Genomic DNA, 22,701 nt, shown 5'->3' with positions numbered 1-22,701 from the left:
CCTTTTGTGCTCCAAGTGGGCAGCCATGTATTCAGAACCATTTGTGCATAGCACATACTGTATATAGCCTAATACAGAGCCATTGATTTTAATGTGCAAACAGCGGTTGAGGGCTTTTTTTACTGTTCATCAGTGGTTAACTTTCATATGGACACCAACACACTAAGAGTATGTTCACATGTAGAGGATCTGTTGCTGATTCTGCCACTCATTGACTTAAATGGGTAGCAAAATCAGCTGCAGAAAATATGCTGCAGATCCTGTACATGTGAATGTACCCTAAAAGTAGGTTTTAGTCCAAGGGAGGTAGCAAGATGCAGGGCCGGACTGGGACCAAAAATAGGCCCGGCATACTAGACTATGCATTCCACCAAAATAAAATGGGCTGCATAGTCTAAAATCACCTTGGTTCAAGAGCCACAGATTGGAGTACAGTGTCACCCATCGTCACTGTAGAACTTACAAGTGACTATAGTAGTGATGGGACAGTCAGACAGAACACACAATAAATTAGTGACTTGAATGACATCTTCTCTGTTGTCTTTCCTCTTCTTCTTCATCTGGTTCAGATCACCGAGTCTTCTTCCAGCTGCATCTTCTCTGCAGAGTCTGACACCCCGACACCATTGGTTCTTTACTTTGACAGCAGATCCTCATCCTATGGATGGAGACAATAATTATTTTAACCCTGCCATATACTGTGCCACCTGAAAATAATACTGTCCCACACTGTTTCTTCTGTATGGCAGAATCCCATTCCTTTACTTTTCTCCCTCAGACCCCAAAGTCACCCCAGACCCATCTTCCCCACCTCCTTCAGACCCCTAAGGGCTCATCCATACTACGGACATTCAATCGGTTGAATGTCCACTTGCAGCACGTGCTGCTGGCAATGCATTCTGGGTAAATTCTGCCCAAAGAATGAACATGCTTATGGTTGGGTGGATGTCCATTCCAATGGCAGAATTGCCCTGCAGTGATTACGCAATGTGCACAATGCATCAGTATCCCATTGAAAACAATGAGACTCCGCTGCAAGCAGAATTTCGCTGGCAGAATGTCCATAGTGTGGACGAGCCCTAAGTCCCCCCAGACCCATCTCTACCCTCTTCATTCAGACCCCTAAGTCCCCCCGGACACTTCTGCCTCCTACAGACCCGAGTCCTCCCTTAGTCCCCTCTGCTCTCCAGACCCATAAGTCCCCCACAGAATCCTCTGTCCCCTTCTCCTCTTAACATTTCTTCCCTCCACCCCCAGACCCCTCTGTCCCATTCTCCACACTCCTCTGTGCTTCCCCCAGACCCCTCTGTCCCATTCTCCACACTCCTCTGTGCTTCCCCCAGATCCCTCTGTCCCTCCCCTTTCTCAGTCCACTGTCCCCTCCTCCTGTACATTCCTTTGACCCCCTAGACCCCTCTGTCCACCCTCCTGTACAATCTTTTGCCCCTTCCCAGACCCCTCTGCACCGCCCCCCCCCCCCCCCACCTCCTTTGCACTCTTCTGTCCCTCCCCAGACCCCTCCTTGTTCACAATCCTTTGACCTGTGACCCCTCTGTCTCACCCAGACCCCTCTGTCCACTTCTCTACAATCCTATGACCCCTCCTCCTTCAGACTGTTCATTTACACTCCCAGACTTCCATCCAGACTGACCCCCAATCAACTGCCCTTCTCACCATAGATGAGGCTCGTCAGGCTGCAGGTCTTGGTGGCAGCAGTGAGTAGCTCTGAGCTTCCCTCCTGCTTGGAGCGGAGCAGCTGGGGCAGGGACATGTCTGTGACGTCAGGGGCGTGCCTGCGCACGGATGTCTGCTACTCTTAAAGTGGCAGGGTCCCTGTCCCAGCTTGGTGTACTTGGGGCCTGGGGACCGACCCAGAGCGAAGCCCTCTTCTCCTCGGACAGAGCGGCCGCAATTGTTTTAATAAAAAAAAAGTCATGGGTCAGGGCAGATAGACAGCACAGCAGACGACCCGGCCCACCGGGCAAATGCCAGCTGGGCCCAATGGCCTGTCCGGCCCTGGAAAGGAGGCTTTAGTTTTGAGGGTTTGAATGGCCATCAAATAGTTGTTGGTTTGACACACTTATAGCTATTCAGTAGGTTTAAAAAAAAAACACAAACACAAAGTTTGTTTATTAATAAAATATTTTATGTGGCTTTATAATAATATTAAAAATAAATAAATAAACATTATTTTGTGAAAAGTGCAACATTCATAGATCCCACATAAGGTTTTAATAGATCCCTAAATAGTAATAGGAATAAGGGAATAACACAAACTAGAGACATTCATTATACAAGCCTAAATACAGGCATATACAACACAAATATACATTGGCTTTAAATGGGCATGAATAATGTCAGTTTCTTTTAAAGCTTTGTGCAACTCCTTTTAAAATCGTGTCCAGGATTAGAAAAATGCTTTCTTCTTGCAAAAACTGCACCACTTCTCACCACTGGTTGTATCTGGTATTGCAGCTCAGCTCAACCGTATTTTAAGCTGCATTTTTCTCATTTTTAATCAGCAGCATTTTTCTAATCCTGGACGACCCATTTAAATGTTGTTGGGCCTTTTTGATTTGACAGATCCACTCCCTGTTACTTTCCTATAGAAGATATCAGCTCTGGTTGATCTCAGGTGCTTGTTCAAAGCAATTGAAGCTTTTTCGTCTAAATGTGCATTTTGCATTGCCTTATTTATATATAGATAATCCTGCATATAGTGCTCCTCTACCAATTTATCAGCAGGAAATACCAACATATTTTCTAAAGCAATATCTAGCTTGTTTTTTTTTTTTTTTGTGTAGCAAGTTATTCTGTAATAACATACTTATTTAACTTATAACAAATGAATTCACATTTTTAGATTCGTTAGCATTTCATTCTAGCTGAAAAATAGTGTTTCAAGCAATAAATCTTCCAAATTAATCTCCCCAGAGATTGGTCTAAAAAAAAGTTCTGTGATAACTTCAGAATCAATGGCTTTTAGAATGTCCAGGGCCTCCAGCATCCATGTGAAACGGCCTTGACTCATGTTCTGCATCATTGATGTGAACTCCATCAATGTTTGTTGAGCCTCCAGTTGTAGGGTATAAACATACTGGGGGAATCTCATACCTTTGATTCCTAAAGACAGATGAAATAAAATGTTAAGAAATGTATACATATAACAGTTTATAGGAGTACAAAGTTATCAGCTGAATTACTAGAAAGGCCCCCTTTCTACAATTTTCAAATAATTGTTACTTATTGTTCAGTACCATATATAGAGCACCATATATAGAGAAACATTTGAAAGTGAGACCTGTGCAAAAGGTTGCAGGTAAAAATCTTCAAAATGTATTTCCATGTCAAGCGTGCAGGACACAGAGAACAGTGAATAAAAAGTTACGTGTCCCTGGTACATATGGCACCCTTAGTCATACCTGGTATGCCTAAGGGTGCCATGTGCACCAGAAACGCGTAACCTTTTATCCACTGTTCTCTGTATCCTGCACATTTGATGAAGAAATACATTTTTAGGGTACGTTAACACGTACAGGATCTGCTGGATATTTTGTGCAGCTGATTTGCTATCCATTAACTTCAATAAGTAGTAGAATCAACTGCAGAAAATATGCAGCAAAAGATTCAGCAGATCCTGTACGTGTGAACATACCTTAAAGATTATTTCTGCAACCTTTTGTGCTGGACTCCCTTTTATATGTTACTTATTATTAGTATCCTGCAGTTACTACCTCTTTTTCCTCTTTGACCTATTGCACATATACAGTAGCTCTTGTGCTTACTATACAGTAATAAGGATGAGCTGTTAAATATATATCAAGAATAGCCCTATGATCAGTACATTTGATAGGAATCTCATATCACAGTCTAAATACAGTTTATGACAAGGTCCTGGTTGAAGTGAGATAATGTGACAGCTCCTTGCTCTACCAGCCTCCTCAGCCGATTGTCACAGTAACTCTGCACGTATCCCAACCCATCCACAATAGTATAATCGGCTAAGAATTACCTATCACAAAATTCTAAATATGCCTGGACCTAAACATCCAAATACTATTTCTTTAGCATTCAAATATTGTACTCCTTCCCTCAGCATGTTCCCAGACTTAGATTTTATTTGTTTTATATAAACTGTAACTGAATTATAATTTTCCCATAAATCATATTATTGACTAGATAAGTCTAATTTACATATTTATTTCTCTGGCTTAGACCTTTCTTGTGTGACAATAAATACACGTTTTTTTATTAATATATACTTTTAGAAAGGTTATAGTGGGCATTTCATATGATACCGTAACATCTAATAACATATCCTGTGATTCAGCATTAAGAAACTTTCAAAAAAAGCACAAATTCAGTTCTATTTTACTTTTCATATTGGAAGGTGATTAGGACAATTGCAATGTTGTTTAGATTATAATCAAATATTTTTACAATTTTATAAATGCCAATTGGTTAAAGATAAAAGCAGTATATTATTTGCCATGCCACACTGCAGTAGGTTCTTCTGAAAATGTTGGTTCTCAATTAGGTGACCATAACTGGAATTACTGAGAGTAAGACATTTACTTTTCAACTCTGAAGTACTTGGTCTTGAAAATGCAATTTAGATATTGGGCCAATTTTGCCTCAAATTTCTGTTTATGTAAAATTTGTGTAAAATTTCCGGAAAGAAATATATACCTTCATCATCCACTTGTTTTACTTTCTAATGTTGCCATTAACTTCCAAAACAGCCAATTTTAAGGAGTATACAAACAGAAGAAAATTCGGGCAGCGGCACCACTGCGGAAATACCTGGATACACACAGCTAGGACTAAAGTGCTCAATGACCCAGTTCCTGATGTGGGGTGCAGGTGCAGAGAACCAATGTAGAATGTACACGTAAAGAAGAAAGATAACGCACTTACCCATCCAGGGAACATGAGCAGCTTTATTCTGGAACATGCACAGAAACAGACATCATGCAGGTAACATTCCATTTCAGCGTGGGGTCAGGGGAGCGGGCGAGTGGAGCACAGGTGTGGGGTATGTGCATCATAGGTAACACTTCATTCGGCCTCCTTCTCCATGACACCTGTGCTCCACTCGCCCGCTCCCCTGACCCCACGCTGAATTGGAATGTTACCTGCATGATGTCTGTTTCCGTGCATGTTCCAGAATAAAGCTGCTCATGTTCCCTGGATTGGTGAGTGCGTTATCTTTCTTCTCTACGTGTACAGACAATCTTTTACTTATTTCCCTAATTTGGCCAGATAACAAACGTTAAGCCATTAAAACAATGTATCTATGACCAGCTTTAATGCTCATTCGTGGCGAATTATCATAATGATTATGTGATTTCAAATCAACAACAAATATTAGGCTCTGAATCTGGAATCTGATCACTTTCCACTTTTTGAAAACATTAATTTTGTTTTATGAGATTGACTGGCTATAGTTAATTTGCCATATTCGGTCATAAGCCGTACCTATTCTGCATACCCTCCCTCTAAACCCCTTCCAATTGTTCAAAATTTTGTGTGGTGTAAAACTAGCAAAAAGTTGCTAAAGTTTTGCATAAAAATCTGCAACTTTTATTTGCCAGAAAACATGTGTAAAAGACTAACTATCATACACCAACAGGATAAATTTATTAAAAGGGGGACTCCGGCCCTAAGACATCTTATCCCCTTATCCAAAGGATAGGGGATAAGATGCCTGATCTTTCATGCAGCACCCCGCTATAATCAGCCTCCGGAGCGAACATCGCTCCTGGTCTGATGAATCACGGGGCCGGAGTATCGTGACATCACTGCTCCGCCCCCTCAATGCAAGCCTATGGGAGGGGGTGTGGCGGCTGTCACGGCCCCGTGATCGTGGTTTATCAGACCCCGAGCGATTGGATAGGGGATAAGATGTCTTAGGGCCGGAGTACCCCTTTAAAATCGAGAATTCAATTTCCTGATTATACCTGTATTACTTTTTTAATGCTTTAATTGTACCTAAATAAAAGTGCTTATATACCTTTTAAAAGCTTAAAATTGATTTCGACAACAGCTCTCTCTTCTATTTACCCTATAAACATGAACATTGGGGATTAGGGGAGTTGCGCCACTGTCAGATACCTCTGATAGTGGGTTATCTCCCAGAAAATAAAAGGTCAGCATCCCAATCCTTCTCTCCCCCAACATCATCTGGCAGGACTCTTAAGTCTTAAATAGGAGGAGTGCTGCCATCGAGAAATGAAATAATATTTTAAATCCGTCTCCAGGCAGCAGAATATAGAGGGACATTTATCATTGCTGTATTTAGTAAGCGAGTTCCGATGTCCTTTTATTTGTGCTTTAGTTTTGCTTGTGTCCTACATATTTATCATACTAACACGGGGTAGATAAATTTGATGCACATAAGCAAAATACAAAAGTTGCAGTAAAGACTTTTTATGCAACTTTTTTTTTATTTTTTTTAATTGCTTACCACAGGCAGTTTTGTTAGCAGGTCAGACCTGGAGTTGACTTGCAACTTTTTTATTTATTTTATTTTTTGCCTTAGTGCAGCACTCGCACATCGTGAATTCTCGACCACTGCAAAGTGAGCACTAAAAGCTGCTTAGGTAAGGCTGTTCGCATACCTACAAAAGTCCCCCAAAAAAGTCCTTAGACGCATGTGTGACTTTTTGTGCGCCCAGAGTAACGTTTTAAACACTGTGATTAATGTCCCCCAACAGGTACCATTTTATTCTGGTTCTATTTTTATAATAGAGAGAATGTTGTCAAAATATGTGGTGGTACATATTTTGTGACACAATATTCTGATAAAAGGTGGCTTCACTGCCTGGTATATTAAATTGTGTGTGTCAACACATTTATACATCAGCAACAAAACTTACCTGGGTTAAACAGCACCATGCCTTTTAGGTAGGCATATTCCTTTGTGCAAATGTCCAAGCTCCAGAGTTTGTGAAGAAACATCTGCAGTCTTTGCACTTCTTTATAGGGCACTCCAGCATCTGATGGAAATGTGATCTCACCAGCATTAGATGACTGATTTAGCAGTATTTTCTTTAATAGACTGGGCATAGAAAGCTCTTCCCATTCAAAATCAACTTTCTCTTGAGCCAATCCTAAGGCAAAAAGTGGAACCCAGCACTTCCTTACTAGCAGGATCTGGTCATCCTGGAGCAGCTGATAGAAGGACGGTAAATTTCTTATAAAAGTCACGGTCTTTAATAAGACTTCTGATGCTTTTTTGCAGATAACATCAGGATTCTTGAGTATCACTTTCCGGTTGCCATCACACGGACATCCCCTGTTTGGGTTACAGATGTGTTGGTGAAGATTTGTTCTTGCCGTGCTTCCTGAATTAAGCATTTGGAAAAGAATACTGTTGACTGGATCTAGTTTGCATTGACATGTTCCTGGTCTTTCAGACCTACAAGCCATTTTAGTGTTGTACCTGGATTGATGTGAAACAGTTCAGTCTCCCTGTGTCATTAGTAGAGGATGTGATCTTTTATATGCTCAGCAGTAATGTGACCATGTGGTGTGTTAGAGTTGCCTTGAACTTTATTCTTACTAGAGTGTTTTCATTCATAATCATTTAAGGTGTGGTTTTGTCCTATCTGAAAGAGTTAAAATTATCTGAATGAGTGACTGATCACAGATAGGAAAAGAACAGTAAGAAAGTGTGTTGTTTACCTGCTCATATCACTCTGATATGGTGGAAAGCTGTGCCATGATATCAAGGACACTTAGAGGCTGCCAGCACTCAATGTATTCCTGCCATTCTGAGGCTGCCTAATCAGACCTTGAAAGAGCAATTGCCAGACCACAAAGTACAGAAAAACTACTTAATAATGGCTTGCTATTTTAGCTTTGTTGCACAATCTTTTAAGATTATTTTGTCATTTAAAAGATATTACTGATACTGTCACTTCTTGTTGAGAATTGTTTGACCACACATAATGTACAGCTTGTGGTGTGCCCCACTTGTAAGTGAGTCTATAGGACAGTTCTAGCCATTCACTGGTTAAAAAAGGTTTGTAAGATATAAAGTTTGGGAAAGATGTTGCAATATGTCACATTGCATTATGTTTGTGTTAGAGAATCCTTTAACATTATAGACTGGGATCATTTCCAAAAAAACAAGAATAAATGAATAATGTAATAAATAGCAAAACAAGAAAGCATTTAAGCTACTGAAACAGGATGGTGCATTAAAAAGCTATAGAAACAAATGTCTGCAGCTAATTTTGCTACCTATTTACTTTAATGGGTAAGAAAATAGGCAGCAGCAAATATGCAGCAAAATACGGCACGTGTGACCCTACCCAAAAGCAGCAAAACTGGAGACAAAGACTCATTGGCAAAAAGAGGAAAACTAACCCAAAATGATGTTTTAGGGTCGGGTCCCACATAGCGCTTACACAGCAAGAAATACACTGCCTATTCTCTCAGCATACACACAGGGATGCTCGACGGCAGCCCTGTGTTTTTCAGTGAGATTTAGATGCGGGGCCACACTCCGACACACGGCCCCGCCTCCAAACCTCACTGAACACACGGGGCTGCTGCCAGGTAGCCCTGTGTGTATGCTGATCGGAGCAGCAGATTTTGTGCCACATAGGACCTAACCTCATTACATAAATAATAAAAAGGTTAAAACTGAAATTGTTGGCCTTTTAAAAAGAAATGAGGGAGGAATTATTGGCGATGATGAGGAATTAGTGAACTTATTAAACACGTTCTTCTCTGCTGTATTCACAGGTGAAAATGAAATACCAGGTAAAATACAGCTCGATAAGGTATACTTCCCAGTACAGGTCACCTAACTCAGGAAGAAGTAAAGGGCTGCCTAAAAAACTGCAATACCACACAAAACCAGAGGACAGATGTGGCATTGTATTTCTTATCCTGGCTGACCCCTTTAAAAAGCAAATTAAGTTGTGATCATGCTGCATTTCTTTTTTCTCATTGATTTCCAGGTTCAGCACTTTATTTTGTTTGTTTTTTATGTTTATCCTTTCTTTCTTTCAGATTACCAACCAGTAAAGCCTAGCTACCCTTCTTTAGGCATCCATCCAAAATGTAGAAGAATCTCTTTTCAGAAGTATGGCAAATACAGCAGTTACGTGATTTAAAGGGGTACTCCGGTGGAAAACAATGTGTTACATCAACTGGTGCCAGAAAGTTAAACAGATTTGTAAATTACTTCTATTTAAAAAGCTTAATCCTTCCAGTCATCAGCTGCTGTATGATCCACAGGAAGTTCTTTTCTTTTTGAATTTCTTTTCTGTCTGACCACAGTGCTCTCTGCTGACACCTCTGTCCACATCAGGAACTGTCTAGAGCAGGATAGGTTTGCTATGGGGATTTTCTCCTGCTCTGGACAGTTCCTGCCATGGAGAGAGGTGTCAGTAGAGAGCACTGTGGTCAAACAGAAAATAATTTAAAAAAGAAAAGAACTTCCTGTGGAGCATACAGCACCTTATAAGCCGTGGAAGGATTAAGATTTTTTAATAGAAGTAATTTACAAATCATTTTAACTTTCTGGCACGAGTTGATTTAAAAATAGAAGTAGAGGGGTACTCCGGTGGAAAACTTTTTTTTTTTTTTTAATCAACTGGTGCCAGAAAGTTAAACAGATTTGTAAATTACTTCTATAAAAAATCTTAATCCTTCCAGTACTTCTTAACTGCTGAATACTACAGAGGAAATTCTTTTCTTTTTTGGAACACAGAGCTCTCTACTGACATCATGACCATAGTGCTCTCTGCTGACACCTCTGTCCGTTTTAAGAACTGTCCAGAGTAAGAGAAAATCCCCATAGAAAACAGATGCTGCTCTGGACAGTTCCTAAAATGGACAGAGATGTCAGAAGAGAGCACTGTGGTCATGATGTCAGCAGATAGCACTGTGTTCCAAAAAGAAAATAATTTCCTCTGTAGTATTCAGCAGCTAATAAGTCCTGGAAGGATTAAGATTTTTTAATAGAAGTAATTTACAAATCTGTTTAACTTTCTGGCACCAGTTGAGTGCTTGCATATTATAGTGCCAATACAGTGTTGCTGCATTTTTTGTGTTTGCTTTTGCATTCAAAAAACAACATCTAGTTCAGATTTTAAGCTAGCTTTCAATGTGAACTGCAAGTCACAAGACTTGTCTTATCACTGTTTCCATTGTCACACAACCTAATTATCTGAAGACTATAAACAGCTTAACGACATTTAGATCATTTAGAGGTTTTAAATTTCCATTCAATGCAAAGATAATGTGTTTCTTACTAACCATTTTAACATGAACCCTGTGAGTAAATTTCCTTTTACACAGGTGTATAATTTGCCTGTAATGAGCGCCATTCAACACTTTTTTCGAGTTACAGCTGTAAGTTATTTGGAGGGGATTGAGCAAACGATTATTCTTGCGGTTGTTCATTAAATGCCCTCTCATACACATACAATAATGTAAATGATTCTTGAAGCATTGCTGTTATGAAAAAAAAAAACTTTTAACATGTCATGCTGAGACCCCCACCAAATTCAGGATTGAGACACGACTCATCAAAAAATATTGAAGTCCGACATAAACAGCACAACCAAAAAGATGTAAAGGGATTTTCTGTGTGCTCCAGACCCAGCCTTTTATTGAATCCTCGACCTGAAAAATTATTAGCCTCAGGATCCGATAACTAGCTATGACCATTATATGCTACTGTCCTAGTTAGAGATGAACGAGCCGAATCCGGCAAACCTGGATTCAACCCAAACTTTAGGAATTTTCAGGCTCCGCGAACACTCGAGCCTTTACCGATTCAGCTCGTACGAACCGGTAAATAGTGCAAAAAAACGTGGAAACGTTGTTTTTTTTGGGAGGGGGGGGGGCAGATGGAAGAAGCAGGGCGGCCAGGGAGTGGTGAGATGATGTCAGGACATCCCAGGTCTATCATGTGATATCCTGCTTACTGTGTTAATCAGCACAAAGGCCAATAGGACACAACAAGGGGGAGGGCATTTTACACAGATAAATGGCAGTGACTTCACCTACTGCATTCAGAGCAGCAGAACTGCTGGAGAGGGAGAGAGAAGAAATAGGAAGAGTTAGTGATTAGAAAGATAAAGAGATACAGATTTGAAATAGAGACCTTGTGTGTGTGTGTCAACAGGATTCAATCCCCATGCAAGAATACTATAGGGGCTCCTATACACTAAAACAGCATATAAGGAGACATCCTAATCACAGCCTCTGAAGGCTCATCTTTTGCTACCACAAATCCAAAGCCTTTTTCAAGGCTCATACCTGCATATACCTATACAGTAGTCAGTGAGGTGCTGTGATCTGTGCCACCCACCCACAAAGCATATTCAAGCGGCACCTATATACCTATAGGGTCTGTCAACACAGTAGTGATTTGTCACTTTAATAGTGTTCCTGAACCAGCTACAGTAGCAGGTGAGGTGAATTGGTCAGTGCCACTTACCCACAAAGTGTATTCAAGTGGCAACTACCGTGTTTCTCCGAAAATAGGACCGGGTCTTATATTACTTTTAGCCACAAAAAACGCACTAGGGCCTATTTTCAGGGTAGGGCTTACTTATTTACAGTACGGTATGCACATTAAACAACATGGCGGTTCCACTGTATTTACAAACCCCCCCCCCATTATTATCATGTGATGGGCGCAGCTCTGAAGCCCAACGTCCCCCCCCCCCCGCCGGTTTATCAGCCCAGCACCCCACATTGGGGTAACAATCGTTTGTCCCCCGCAAGCGCAGCTTATCCCCCCCCCCCCCAAATAATGATCGCCCACTGCGCTGTATCTATTCCTGTGCCCGGGCTGCAAATAGGGTATTACAAAACAAACTTTAACTTAAACTTACCTTCATCCTCCGTTCCCCCGTTGCTAAGGCACCGGTCCCTCCGCTGTTCTTGCTGCTTCCTGGTGTTGGGACGTCACAGATCCTTCAGCCTATCACCGGACGGCTTCTTACATCACAGTGGGCTCAGCCTATCATCGGCAGAGGCGGGACATTGCTGCGGCCGGTGATAGGCTGAAGGATCTGTGACGTTCCAACACCAGGAAGCAGTGATAACAGCGGAGAACAGTAAGGCTGGTTCCTTAGTAACGGGGGAACGGAGGACGAAGGTAAGTTTAAGTTTGTTTTTTAATATTTGCAGCCCGGGCATTGTCTAGGTCAGTGGTCTTCAACCTGCGGACCTCCAGCTGTTGCAAAACTACAACTCCCAGCATGCTGGGAGTTGCAGCCCACCCTGATAATACAGCTAGGGCCTATTTTCGGGGTAGGGTGTATTTTCGGGGAAACACAGGGGCTGTCAACAAAGCTGTAAATATAATAGATTTCAGGAAACACCTTCAGTACTCATTGTGCTGTCATCTCTACCACGCAAAAAGGGATAATTTATGCCGCTTTATTTTGGTGTATATAAGCCTAAAAAATGGGCGAGCTCTAATAGTTATCATGTGTTCCTGCATGTCGTCATAGCTGAGCCTTAAAAACACTTTAAAACTACTTGAATACATTCCTAACAGTGTTTTATACATTTATACATTCCTAAAAGGGGTTTATTTTATTGCAAGTTTAAGCCGAACCAAACTCACGATTTCCGAAAAGTTTGACAAGTCCGGCGAACTGAACTTTTCAAAATTCAACTCTAGTCCTAGTGATAATGATGATTTATAGAGGAAGGTATAAACATTTCAGATGGAAGGAAACAATTTCTATCAGTGAGAAATTTAATTTTTACCCATAGACTGCCACTATAAAAATCATTTTTAGTATATGGCCACTTTCAGATGAGTATGAAATGGATACTTTATGCATTAGTATTATAGATACATGACACCCATACCCTCCACAGTTCATCAGATCTGGGACTATTTCTACCTCTGCAGGTGGTTCAGGTGATGCGCGTATAATGCTGGAGCAATAAAGCACCCATATTGGGGTTTATTTACTAACGTGATCCTGACTCTCTTTTGTCGGGTTTTACGCCCAAATTGTGTCGTACGTCCCTTGCGACACAATTTGCGACCAAAAAACCCAAAACCCTCCATTTTACAAGAAAAACCTGAAAAGGGGGCGTGGCCACAGGATAAAGTTGGCGTGGTCCCGACAAAAGGGACGTGGTACCGACAGTTTTGAAAAATCCCAACATATTGACTAAGGTTTCCACAGAAAAAGTGTTGTATTTGAGCTGAGAAAAACCCGACAGATCAGAACAGTTGTAAAAAAAAAAAAGCAAAATGTAGGGAAACCTTAGTAAATAACTTGGGAAAATACCAGTGGGAAATCAAAACCCACAAAGAAACCTACACTCCACTCTTAGTAAATAAACCCCATTATGTTTACCTGAACGTTACCTTTGTAATCCTTTTACATTAGGTTTAGGGATTTATAATCATAGGCGTGCGCAGCCTATTGCATTAGGGTGTGCACCCTAAAGCACAAACTCACGCCGCGCGCGTGCATATATGTGTGTGTATATATATATATATATATATATATATATATATATATATATATACGCACACATACACACAATTAGTATAGTTCCCCCACATTAGGTGCAGTATAGTTCCCCCACATTAGGTGCAGTATAAGTCCCCCGACATTAGGTGCAGTATAAGTCCCCCCACATTAGCTGCCGTAATTGCCCACTGGCCCCTGTTCTGCTTATCAAGCACAGGTAGGATTAGCGTTAGGTCTCGCACCAATTTGAGAAAACTTGGCGTTGGTGTGCGGGCTCTGGTGTGTCCTTCATATAAGGATACACTGGCGAATGTCTCAATTTTAACATCAGTGTTGAGGGATTAGCCAATGTCATTGTATACATCTACCACAGTAGTGCACCCATATTCCTGTATTGTATTCCTATTGTTACACATCCACACCGTTTATCTGGTGTAGGATTCTATTGTGGCACTTGTGGTCCGCTGCAGGCATCCTCCATTGTATGCATTTTTATGCTGGGGATCGCCCCTAGCAACGGACTACAAGGGCAGGATCTGCTCCCCCAGTATAAATGCACAACTGCATTTGGGGTTGAGCACCTCCAGCCATTTGAGACCACGTTTTTTGTTGTTTGTATATATATATATATATATATATATATATATATATATATACGCACACATACACACAATCAGTATAGTTCCCCCACATTAGGTGCAGTATAGTTCCCCCACATTAGGTGCAGTATAAGTCCCCCCACATTAGGTGCAGTATAAGTCCTGCCACATTAGGTGCAGTATAAGTCCTGCCACATTAGGTGCAGTATAAGTCCCACCACATTAGGTTGGCAGTACAGTTCCCCCACATTAGGTTGGCAGTACAGTTCCCCCACATTAGGTTGGCAGTACAGTTCCCCCACATTAGGTTGGCAGTACAGTTCCCCCACATTAGGTTGGCAGTACAGTTCCCCCACATTAGGTTGGCAGTACAGTTCCCCCACATTAGGTGCCACCTAATGTGGGGGAACTGTACTGCACCTAATGTGGGGGAACTGTACTGCACCTAATGTGGGGGAACTGTACTACACCTAAAGGAAGGGGAACTGTACTGCACCTAATGCGAGGGAACTGTACTGCACCTAATGCAGGGGAACTGTACTGCACCTAATGTGGGGGAACTGTACTGCACCTAATGTGGGGGAACTGTACTACACCTAATGAAGGGGAACTGTACTGCACCTAATGCGAGGGAACTGTACTGCACCTAATGCGGGGGAACTGTACTGCACCTAATGTGGGGGAACTGTACTGCACCAGTACAGTTCCCCTACATTAAGTGCAGTACAGTTCCCCTACATTAAGTGCAGTACAGTTCCCCCACATTAGGTGCAATACAGTTCCCCCACATTAGGTGCAATACAGTTTCCCCACATTAGGTGCAGTATAGTTTCCCCACATTAGGTGCAGTATAGTTCCCCCACATTAGGTGCAGTATAGTTCCCCCACATTAGGTGCAGTACAGTTCCCCCACATTAGGTGCAGTATAGTTCCCCCACATTAGGTGCAGTATAGTTCCCCCACATTAGGTGCAGTATAGTTCCCCCACATTAGGTGCAGTATAGTTCCCCCACATTAGGTGCAGTATAGTTCCCCCACATTAGGTGCAGTATAGTTCCCCCACATTAGGTGCAGTATAGTTCCCCCACATTAGGTGCAGTATAGTTCCCCCACATTAGGTGCAGTATAGCTCCCCACAATAGGTGCAGTATAGTTCCCCACATTAGGTGCAGTATATCTTTCCACATTAGGTGCTGTACAGTTCCCCCACATTAGGTGCAGTATATTTCCCCCACATTAGGTGCAGTATAGTTCCCCACATTAGGTGCAGTATAGTTCCCCCACATTAGGTGCAGTACAGTTCCCCCACATTAGGTGCAGATAGTTCCCCCACATTTGGTGCAGTATAGTTCCCCCACATTAGGTGCAGTATAGTTTCCCCCACATTAGGTGCAGTATAGTTTCCCCCACATTAGGTGCAGTATAGTTTCCCCCACATTAGGTGCAGTATAGTTTCCCCCACATTAGGTGCAGTATAGTTTCCCCCACATTAGGTGCAGTATAGTTTCCCCCACATTAGGTGCAGTATAGTTTCCCCCACATTAGGTGCAGTATAGTTTCCCCCACATTAGGTGCAGTATAGTTTCCCCCACATTAGGTGCAGTATAGTTTCCCCCACATTAGGTGCAGTATAGTTTCCCCCACATAGTTTCCCCCACACCAGCTCGTGTTGGTCACTTACTATTCCGGCCGGCGCGCGCATCCTCTTCCTGGAATCTCCGCTCCTCTGTTGATATGGGCGCACGCATGGGACGTCAATGACTGTGTTTTGAAAGTTAACACAGGGGCCGCTGTAGAAAGGTTACTGGGACATCCTTGTGTCCCGAAAAGATCTTTCGGGACACAGGGATGTCCCGAATGTGACGGGGGGGTCCTCTGCGGGCTGCTCAGTGGTGGCCTCGGATGCCTTCCTGGGCTTGATTAGGGTGTGCCTGGGCACACCCGGCACACCCCGTGCGCACGCCTATGTTTATAATTATTGATTAAGGTTAGAATGCAGAGGTGGAAAATTATATACCTAAATAATGCCCAATTAAAAGGGGGAAAACAGAGCTAATTTCTTCCAAAAAACAGCTCCACACCTGTCTTCACGTTGTGTGTGGTATTACAACTTGGCTCCATTCCCTTTAATGGAACTGAGCTGCAATACCACACACAATCCGAGGACAATCTGTTAGGCTAGGTTTCCACTTGGGTTTTTTTCTGGCAGTTTTTGGATATCTGCCACTGCAGTTTTTGAGCCAAAGTCAGAAATGTATTCGAAAGAAATAGGACATATAAAAGAACTTACACTTCTCCTCCCTTATGGATCCACTTCTGACTCTGGCTCAAAAACTGCAGTGGCAGCTATCCAAAAACTGCCACAAACAAGTGGAAACTTAGCCTTAAGTATGAGCTCTTCAGATCTCACTGTTATTCACATTACAGTACATTTTGTATCTATAAGGCATGTGTTTGAACACAAATGTTTGTCAAGAATGTGCATTTTCGTGAAATTTTTACTTTGTTTGATACAAACCTGCATGAAAGTGGTTGCCTGTATTAATATGTAAGTTGTATTTTAATACATGTATGCTATACAATCTGAACAAATGTAGATTTTAGTAGCTTAGTTGTCATTTCTGGTGCTTAGGATATTTTTGTAACCCCACAAAATAAGTATAACACACTATTAGTTCCTATTTTGTAGTATAAAAACAGGGCTTTATGAGGGCCCATTATTTGTGATATGTAGTTTCTATAACACTTTCGCATATATGTGACTACTTTTTATTCTATTTTTTTTCTAGAATGTAATGTGACAAAAAAAAAATCATATTTTTTACTTTTTTTACGTTTACACTATTCACTGTAGGGAATCATTAACATTATATTTTAATAGTTCGCACATTTACACACGTACTGATTTAAATTGTTATTGGGTATAGGGGCTTATTCACATTTTTTTTTCTTTAACTTTTTCTTACAATTTATTTAACCCCATAGACTATTTAAAGCAATCTTTCAAAATGGGTACTTAACATTTGCATTACGTTGCGTAACTATTAAGGATTTCTTATTATCTACTACTAAAGCTTCCTGTGTTCCCAAAGAGTGGCAGACTTATAGGGCCGGACTGATGGGGACTGGGCTCCCCCACCCAGGACTTGCTGTTTCTCAAGGTCAGAGAGCAAGCAATCTGAAGGTCTGTATATTACAGCTAGTTCAGGAGGGTTGCTGGGGGGGGTGGCATGTGGCCTGGGGCAAGTGGGAGGGAGGGAGGGGGCGGGCATCTAAAGATCTATTACTTCTGTACAGGAACTCTCCCCCCTTCACCGATCTATATAGGAGAGTGCTTAAAGGGGTACTCCGCCCCTGGCATCTTATCCCCTATCCAAAGGATAGGGGATAAGATGTAAGATCGCCGCGGTCCCCTCTGCTGGGGACCCCGGGGATCGCTGCTGCAGCACCCCGCTATCATCACTGCGCAGAGCGAGATCGCTCTGCACGTAATGACGGGCGATACAGGGGCCTGAGCATCGTTACGTCAAGGCTCCGCCCCTTGTGATGTCACGGCCCACCCCCGTCAATACAAGTCTATGGGAGGGGGCGTGGCGGTTGTCTCTGTGTCAGATGTAAGATGTCAGATCGCCGGGGTCCCGCTGCTGGGGACCCCGGGAATCGCTGCTGCAGCACCCCGCTATCATTACTGCGCAGAGCGAGATCGCTCTGTGCGTAATGACAAGCGATACAGGGGCCGGAGCAGCGTGACGTCATAGCTCCGCCCCTTATGACATCACGGCCCGTACCCTTAATGCAAGTCTATGGCAGGGGGCGTGACGCCCCCTCCCATAGACTTGTATTGACGGGGGTGGGCCGTGACGTCACAAGGGGCGGAGCCTTGACGTAACGATGCTCAGGCCCCTGTATCGCCCGTCATTACGTGCAGAGCGATCTCACTCTGCGCAGTAATGATAGCGGGGTGCTGCAGCAGCGATTCCCGGGGTCCCCAGCAGCGGGACCCCGGCGATCTGACATCTTATCCCCTATCCTTTGAATAGGGGATAAGATGTCTAGGGGTGGAGTACCCCTTTAAGGACATGCATATAAAAGTGACCCTAACCAATTAAACTACTAAAAACAAACCCTGACCTAAGAAGTAAGATCAACTGATCTAACAAATAGTAGGATGATGCCTGCTATTCATAACACATATTTTTGGAGAAGGGGTGGGTTGATCCCTCAGTCGGCCCCGGGCAGTAGAAAATCATGTGGCCCCCATGTTCAAGCCACACCTTTTTATAGATGCCCCAGCTTGCATACAATATAATTTATTTCTCCTCCTGTACAGTCTGCAGAGGGTCATAGGAGTGTGGTTGCTTTAATTACACTCCTGTCACTCTTAGGCAACCTGTACATGCTGAGATTGCACAGTGAAGTGATAGGAATGTGTTGACTGCCAGCATGTTCCTATTGGAATTGAATCATCGCTCCAGTAATTGAGGGGCAAAAGGTAGTGGCAACACTGGCGCTGCCTGCCTCACTGATGTCCACTAACAGGGGGAGATGGAGTCAGCTGCCCCCCCCCCCCCCCCCCCAGTAAATGTAGGCAGCACAGCAGTGAGTACAGGCTGTAGGTGCACGTTGGTGTGGTGCCCCTGTACTGCATAGTACGACTTGCACTTAGAGCCTGTAAGTTACAGAGCTGAGAATTGTGAGATGCCCCCCCCAGCGGGTGGCATCCCCCCCCATAAATATGCCACTGAATGGCAGAAGCCACACTTCTATCACTCACAGGCAAACTGTACATGTTAAGATCTGTGCGATCTCAGCATGTACAGGCTGCCGAGAGTAATAGGAGTTTGATTACAGCAATCCCACTCCTATTACACTTGGACAGCTGGTGCAGATCTGGAGGTGAATGCAGTAGAAGTCATTTTGTAACAGCAGAATGGTGAGTGCAGCTCTGAAGAAGACAGTATGATAAAACATGATGTAAGAGAAGAATAGTGAGTGCAGCTCTGGAAGTGACTGGCGGATAAAGACATGATGTAACAGCAGAATAGTGAGTGTAGGTCTTGGGGTGACTGGATTAGTAAACATGCAACACACAGATATCACATACACAGACATTACTTACACACACAGATATTACTAACTTACACATAGCCATTACTAACACAGCTTACTTGTCTCTATCCTCTTCCTCTATGCAGCGAGGCTTTGTGGTTTGTTTCTATTCATCATCTGCTTTATACTTGTCTCTATCCTCTTCCTCTATGCAGTGAGGCTTTGTGGTTTGTTTCTATTCATCATCTGCTTTAATTCCTGACTGCCCTCTCTACCATCTTTATTATTTGTGCCATCATTCTTTTCATCATCATTCGGTTTCTGTTATCTGTTAGTGAGGTCCTGTTCTAGCTATGCTGTGTTGATACATGCTTTCATAGATTTGCCCTTGCAATTGTCTTGGCCCTACTCTAAGTCCTGAGGGTATATAAGTACTGGGAGTGACTGTTAGAACGCAAGAAAGGCAACACCTATAGGTGACATCCAGTTTGGTTGTCTTGTGGTCAGCCCCTGTCATTACAGCATGGAGCCTACAAGGTTTCACATGGATATTTTCTTTTAAATAAAAGGGGTATTCGAGTGTTATAAAATTATTCGTATATTGGTGGTGCTGGTGAAAAAAAAAAATTCTTACTTATCCCAGGTCTCCTGCAGCTCCCAATGTGGCTTCTTCCGATCCCCAAATGCTTGTCTATTTTCTAACAATCAATGTTACCACCAGTGACCAACTGTATAGAACAGGCTATAGATGAAGGTCACCCAATCGGACCTAAAGATACATAGCCCTAGGTGTATACACCATCAACCTTAAAGAAACACACCCATTAGGCACATTAGGATAAAACATAACTTTTACTGCTATCTGCAAATAAAATACAAACAATGTATATAAATGTAAACATTTACATGATTTACAATGCAATATACTTAATAAATCCACTTAATTAGCTCGACTTATATGTACATACTATAGAGGTTGTAATGGTGATAGCGCTACATGGAGAGGGGAAACGGGTACAGGTGTCCGTCCATGATAACCACCCTTACTGATATCCCTGCCTAGTGTGCGGAATTCCCTTCCTATACTACAAATGTGGACAGGGGAAGGGGGGTAATGAGGGTAAATAGCACTATATAAACCTCTTAAAGAAAACCAATCACAGTGTCATAGACATAGAATATTAACATATCAGCATTACAGATCTCATATTCCTGTTTCCAACGCGTTTCTCTCATAATAGTAATTGAGTTGTTTAGGGATGGAGGAGACACAAACAAACCAATACATTATTAAACATTTACAAACAATCAGTCAACTAAGACCTAGACATTGTTAGTCACAGATAATTAGGTTGGATTAGTCACAATAACACAGTTAGAATGGTATAGTATACACTAAAACTAAAATGATGACGTCTCAGATGATGACAGTTCAATCGACATCGCAGAAACATAAACAATGTCAAGAAACAGCCAGTCAAGGGTCCACACAGAACATGTGGTAGAGAGATATTAGGCAGTCACAATGCACCTCACTTTTCGATGGTCTAAATTATGAGTTGCATACAATGATGCCGATCCTACATAGCATTTCACAATTCACAGAGCACTGCATCTATATCCATAGTCACGATAAGGTACAATCCACAGAAGCGATACAACATATAAGATAGATCCAGAAAATAAAAAACACCCTAGGTGTATAGGGTGGAGAAAGTTTGGCAAAGCCTCTAAATGATAATAGAATAGATACAGAAGAATCACCATGATAAAAGTAATACCTCTCCTGATGTCTGACATAGCAGTCATAAACATCCAGAATAGTGGTGAGAAGAGTAGGAGGTACTCTCTAAATAAGGAGAGCAGATGGAGGATGCAGGGAAGGCAGATGGTAAATACCACACAGGCTAATGCGGTGCGATGGAGAACCAGACGTTCGTGTCCAGTGACCAAGCATCTGTACTTTAAGTGGCAAATGTAGTGAGTCATAAAGCATATAGATCTGTGTGCATTACCCCTCACCTCTTGTACCCAGCCCAGGCGTTTGAGTTGCCATTTATGATGGTGAGCACTACATCTGTATTGTGTGTTTTGTATTCCTTTTCAAGCTAGTTTTTTTTTGTTTGCTAGATAGCATGATTGGTTTGCTAGACATGCATCGAGGACTGGTATTTATTGGTTATCTTACTATTATTGCAAGACATTGGGGGCTTCGGCACCCTGCTGTCATCACTGCGCAGAGCAAACTTGCTCTGTGTGTAATGACAGGTGACACAGGGCGGAGCATAGTGACATCACGGCCCCGCCCCCTCGTGATGTCACGGCCCACCTCCTTAATGCAAGTCTATGGGAGGGGGCGTGACAGCATATAAGATGATTTACTGACTTTTTATTTCATGTTTACATAACTTAGTATTTTACTGTCCTTCAGTGAGATTTGTTGCAGGATTTATGACATTATTGGTTATAGCTTAAAGTCTATGTTTTACTGCAGGCTGTGATGCCATTACAGTTATGTTGAATATTTTAATTAGTATAAAAAGTAACTGTTTAGTAGCATTGAGTTCAAGGTTGGTGAGGTTGCTTTCAACTTTTGGTAAGAGTTATGCTTACGCCTTACACAAACAAAATGATTAGACCACACCAATGGTGGGTGTATAAAATCTAGCACTCACCAATGCAGTCTGCCTTTTATACCATGACATTCACTTTTTCTGTTAAACTTTCCTTTTGACATGTAGTTCTACAAAATAAAATACCAGGCTGGGGCTTAGGGCCTTCGCTGTCCCCTAAGTGATTGAGCTCTCTGTATCATTGCCTCTTTTGTGGCTTTTTATTCTGTTTATTTATTGATGTCTATATGCATACATTTTAAAAGAAGAAATTCTACCACAAAAGAACATAGTTTTAAATAAGAGGGGCAAAGGTTTCTGTAGTGATATCAGGAAGTATTAGTCCCAAATAAACAGTAAAGAAATGGAGCACTCACCAGGTCATTCGGGGTCATCAAGCTTCTTTTATTTCATATAGTTTGGCAGCATACAAACATGCAAGGGAGAGCGGACGGAACAAGGTGGGTTGGGCGACAGGCCGTATCACGCACACAGCGCTTCATCAGGCCCCTGATTAATTCACCTCTACAGGTGCGTTATAAAGGTGGAGGAACACCGTTACCATGGGTACAGGGAATAAACAAAACAACAACCTCAGTGATTAACAATACCTTTAAAAACAAAAAAACACCTGCACATGTGAGACAAAGAGAGAACGGGAATCAGATTCAGAAAAAACTTTTTTAATTCAATTCTTTCATTCAGACCTAAACCCATTGTGGCATTCAGTCTTGATATCCACCCGGATTTCTTAATTAACAGACGCTGATGCCTCTTCTCTCTTGTGCTAAATATTTCAATTCTCTCCAAAGCTGCAAATTTTAGAGACTTTGTGGATCCGTCATAACATGATAAATCAGTTTTGTGGCCCCGATGCCAGTCCGTAGAGACCTAAAATGTTCTCTAATACAATGAAAAAGTGGGCGTATTGTTTTGCTCACGTAAAAAATCAGCAGTCGCAAAAAA

The 22,701-nt window shown here is 42.2% G+C and overlaps 1 protein-coding gene and 1 long non-coding RNA gene across 3 annotated transcripts in view; one reads left to right on the top strand and one right to left on the bottom strand.

Moving 5' to 3' along the window:
• Positions 1-2,158: 2,158 nt before the first annotated feature.
• Positions 2,159-11,914, bottom strand: LOC130362053 (nuclear receptor subfamily 0 group B member 2-like). 2 transcript variants are annotated; one of them, XM_056565956.1, is made up of 3 exons: positions 11,865-11,914; positions 6,879-7,610; positions 2,159-3,123 (listed from the first exon to the last, which is right to left on the bottom strand). In XM_056565956.1, the coding sequence occupies exons 2-3, from the start codon at positions 7,429-7,431 to the stop codon at positions 2,882-2,884; spliced, it is 795 nt and encodes a 264-aa protein (XP_056421931.1). In that variant the 5' UTR covers positions 7,432-7,610; positions 11,865-11,914; the 3' UTR covers positions 2,159-2,881. The 2 variants fall into 2 exon arrangements, with proteins under 2 accessions (XP_056421931.1, XP_056421930.1); XM_056565955.1 differs by lacking the exon at positions 11,865-11,914 and having other exon boundaries at positions 6,879-8,149.
• LOC130362057 (uncharacterized) overlaps positions 9,067-22,701 on the top strand; it is a 48,064-nt gene continuing 34,429 nt past the window's right edge. Inside the window, exons 1-2 of the long non-coding RNA XR_008891259.1 lie at positions 9,067-9,097; positions 17,149-17,258. This is a non-coding gene — a long non-coding RNA (uncharacterized LOC130362057). The remainder of the gene's footprint in view (positions 9,098-17,148; positions 17,259-22,701) is intronic.

The sequence above is a fragment of the Hyla sarda genome, chromosome 3 (genome assembly GCF_029499605.1).
Source record: "Hyla sarda isolate aHylSar1 chromosome 3, aHylSar1.hap1, whole genome shotgun sequence".
Taxonomy (NCBI): Eukaryota; Metazoa; Chordata; class Amphibia; order Anura; family Hylidae; genus Hyla; species Hyla sarda.
This window is presented reverse-complemented; position numbering and strand designations above follow the sequence as displayed.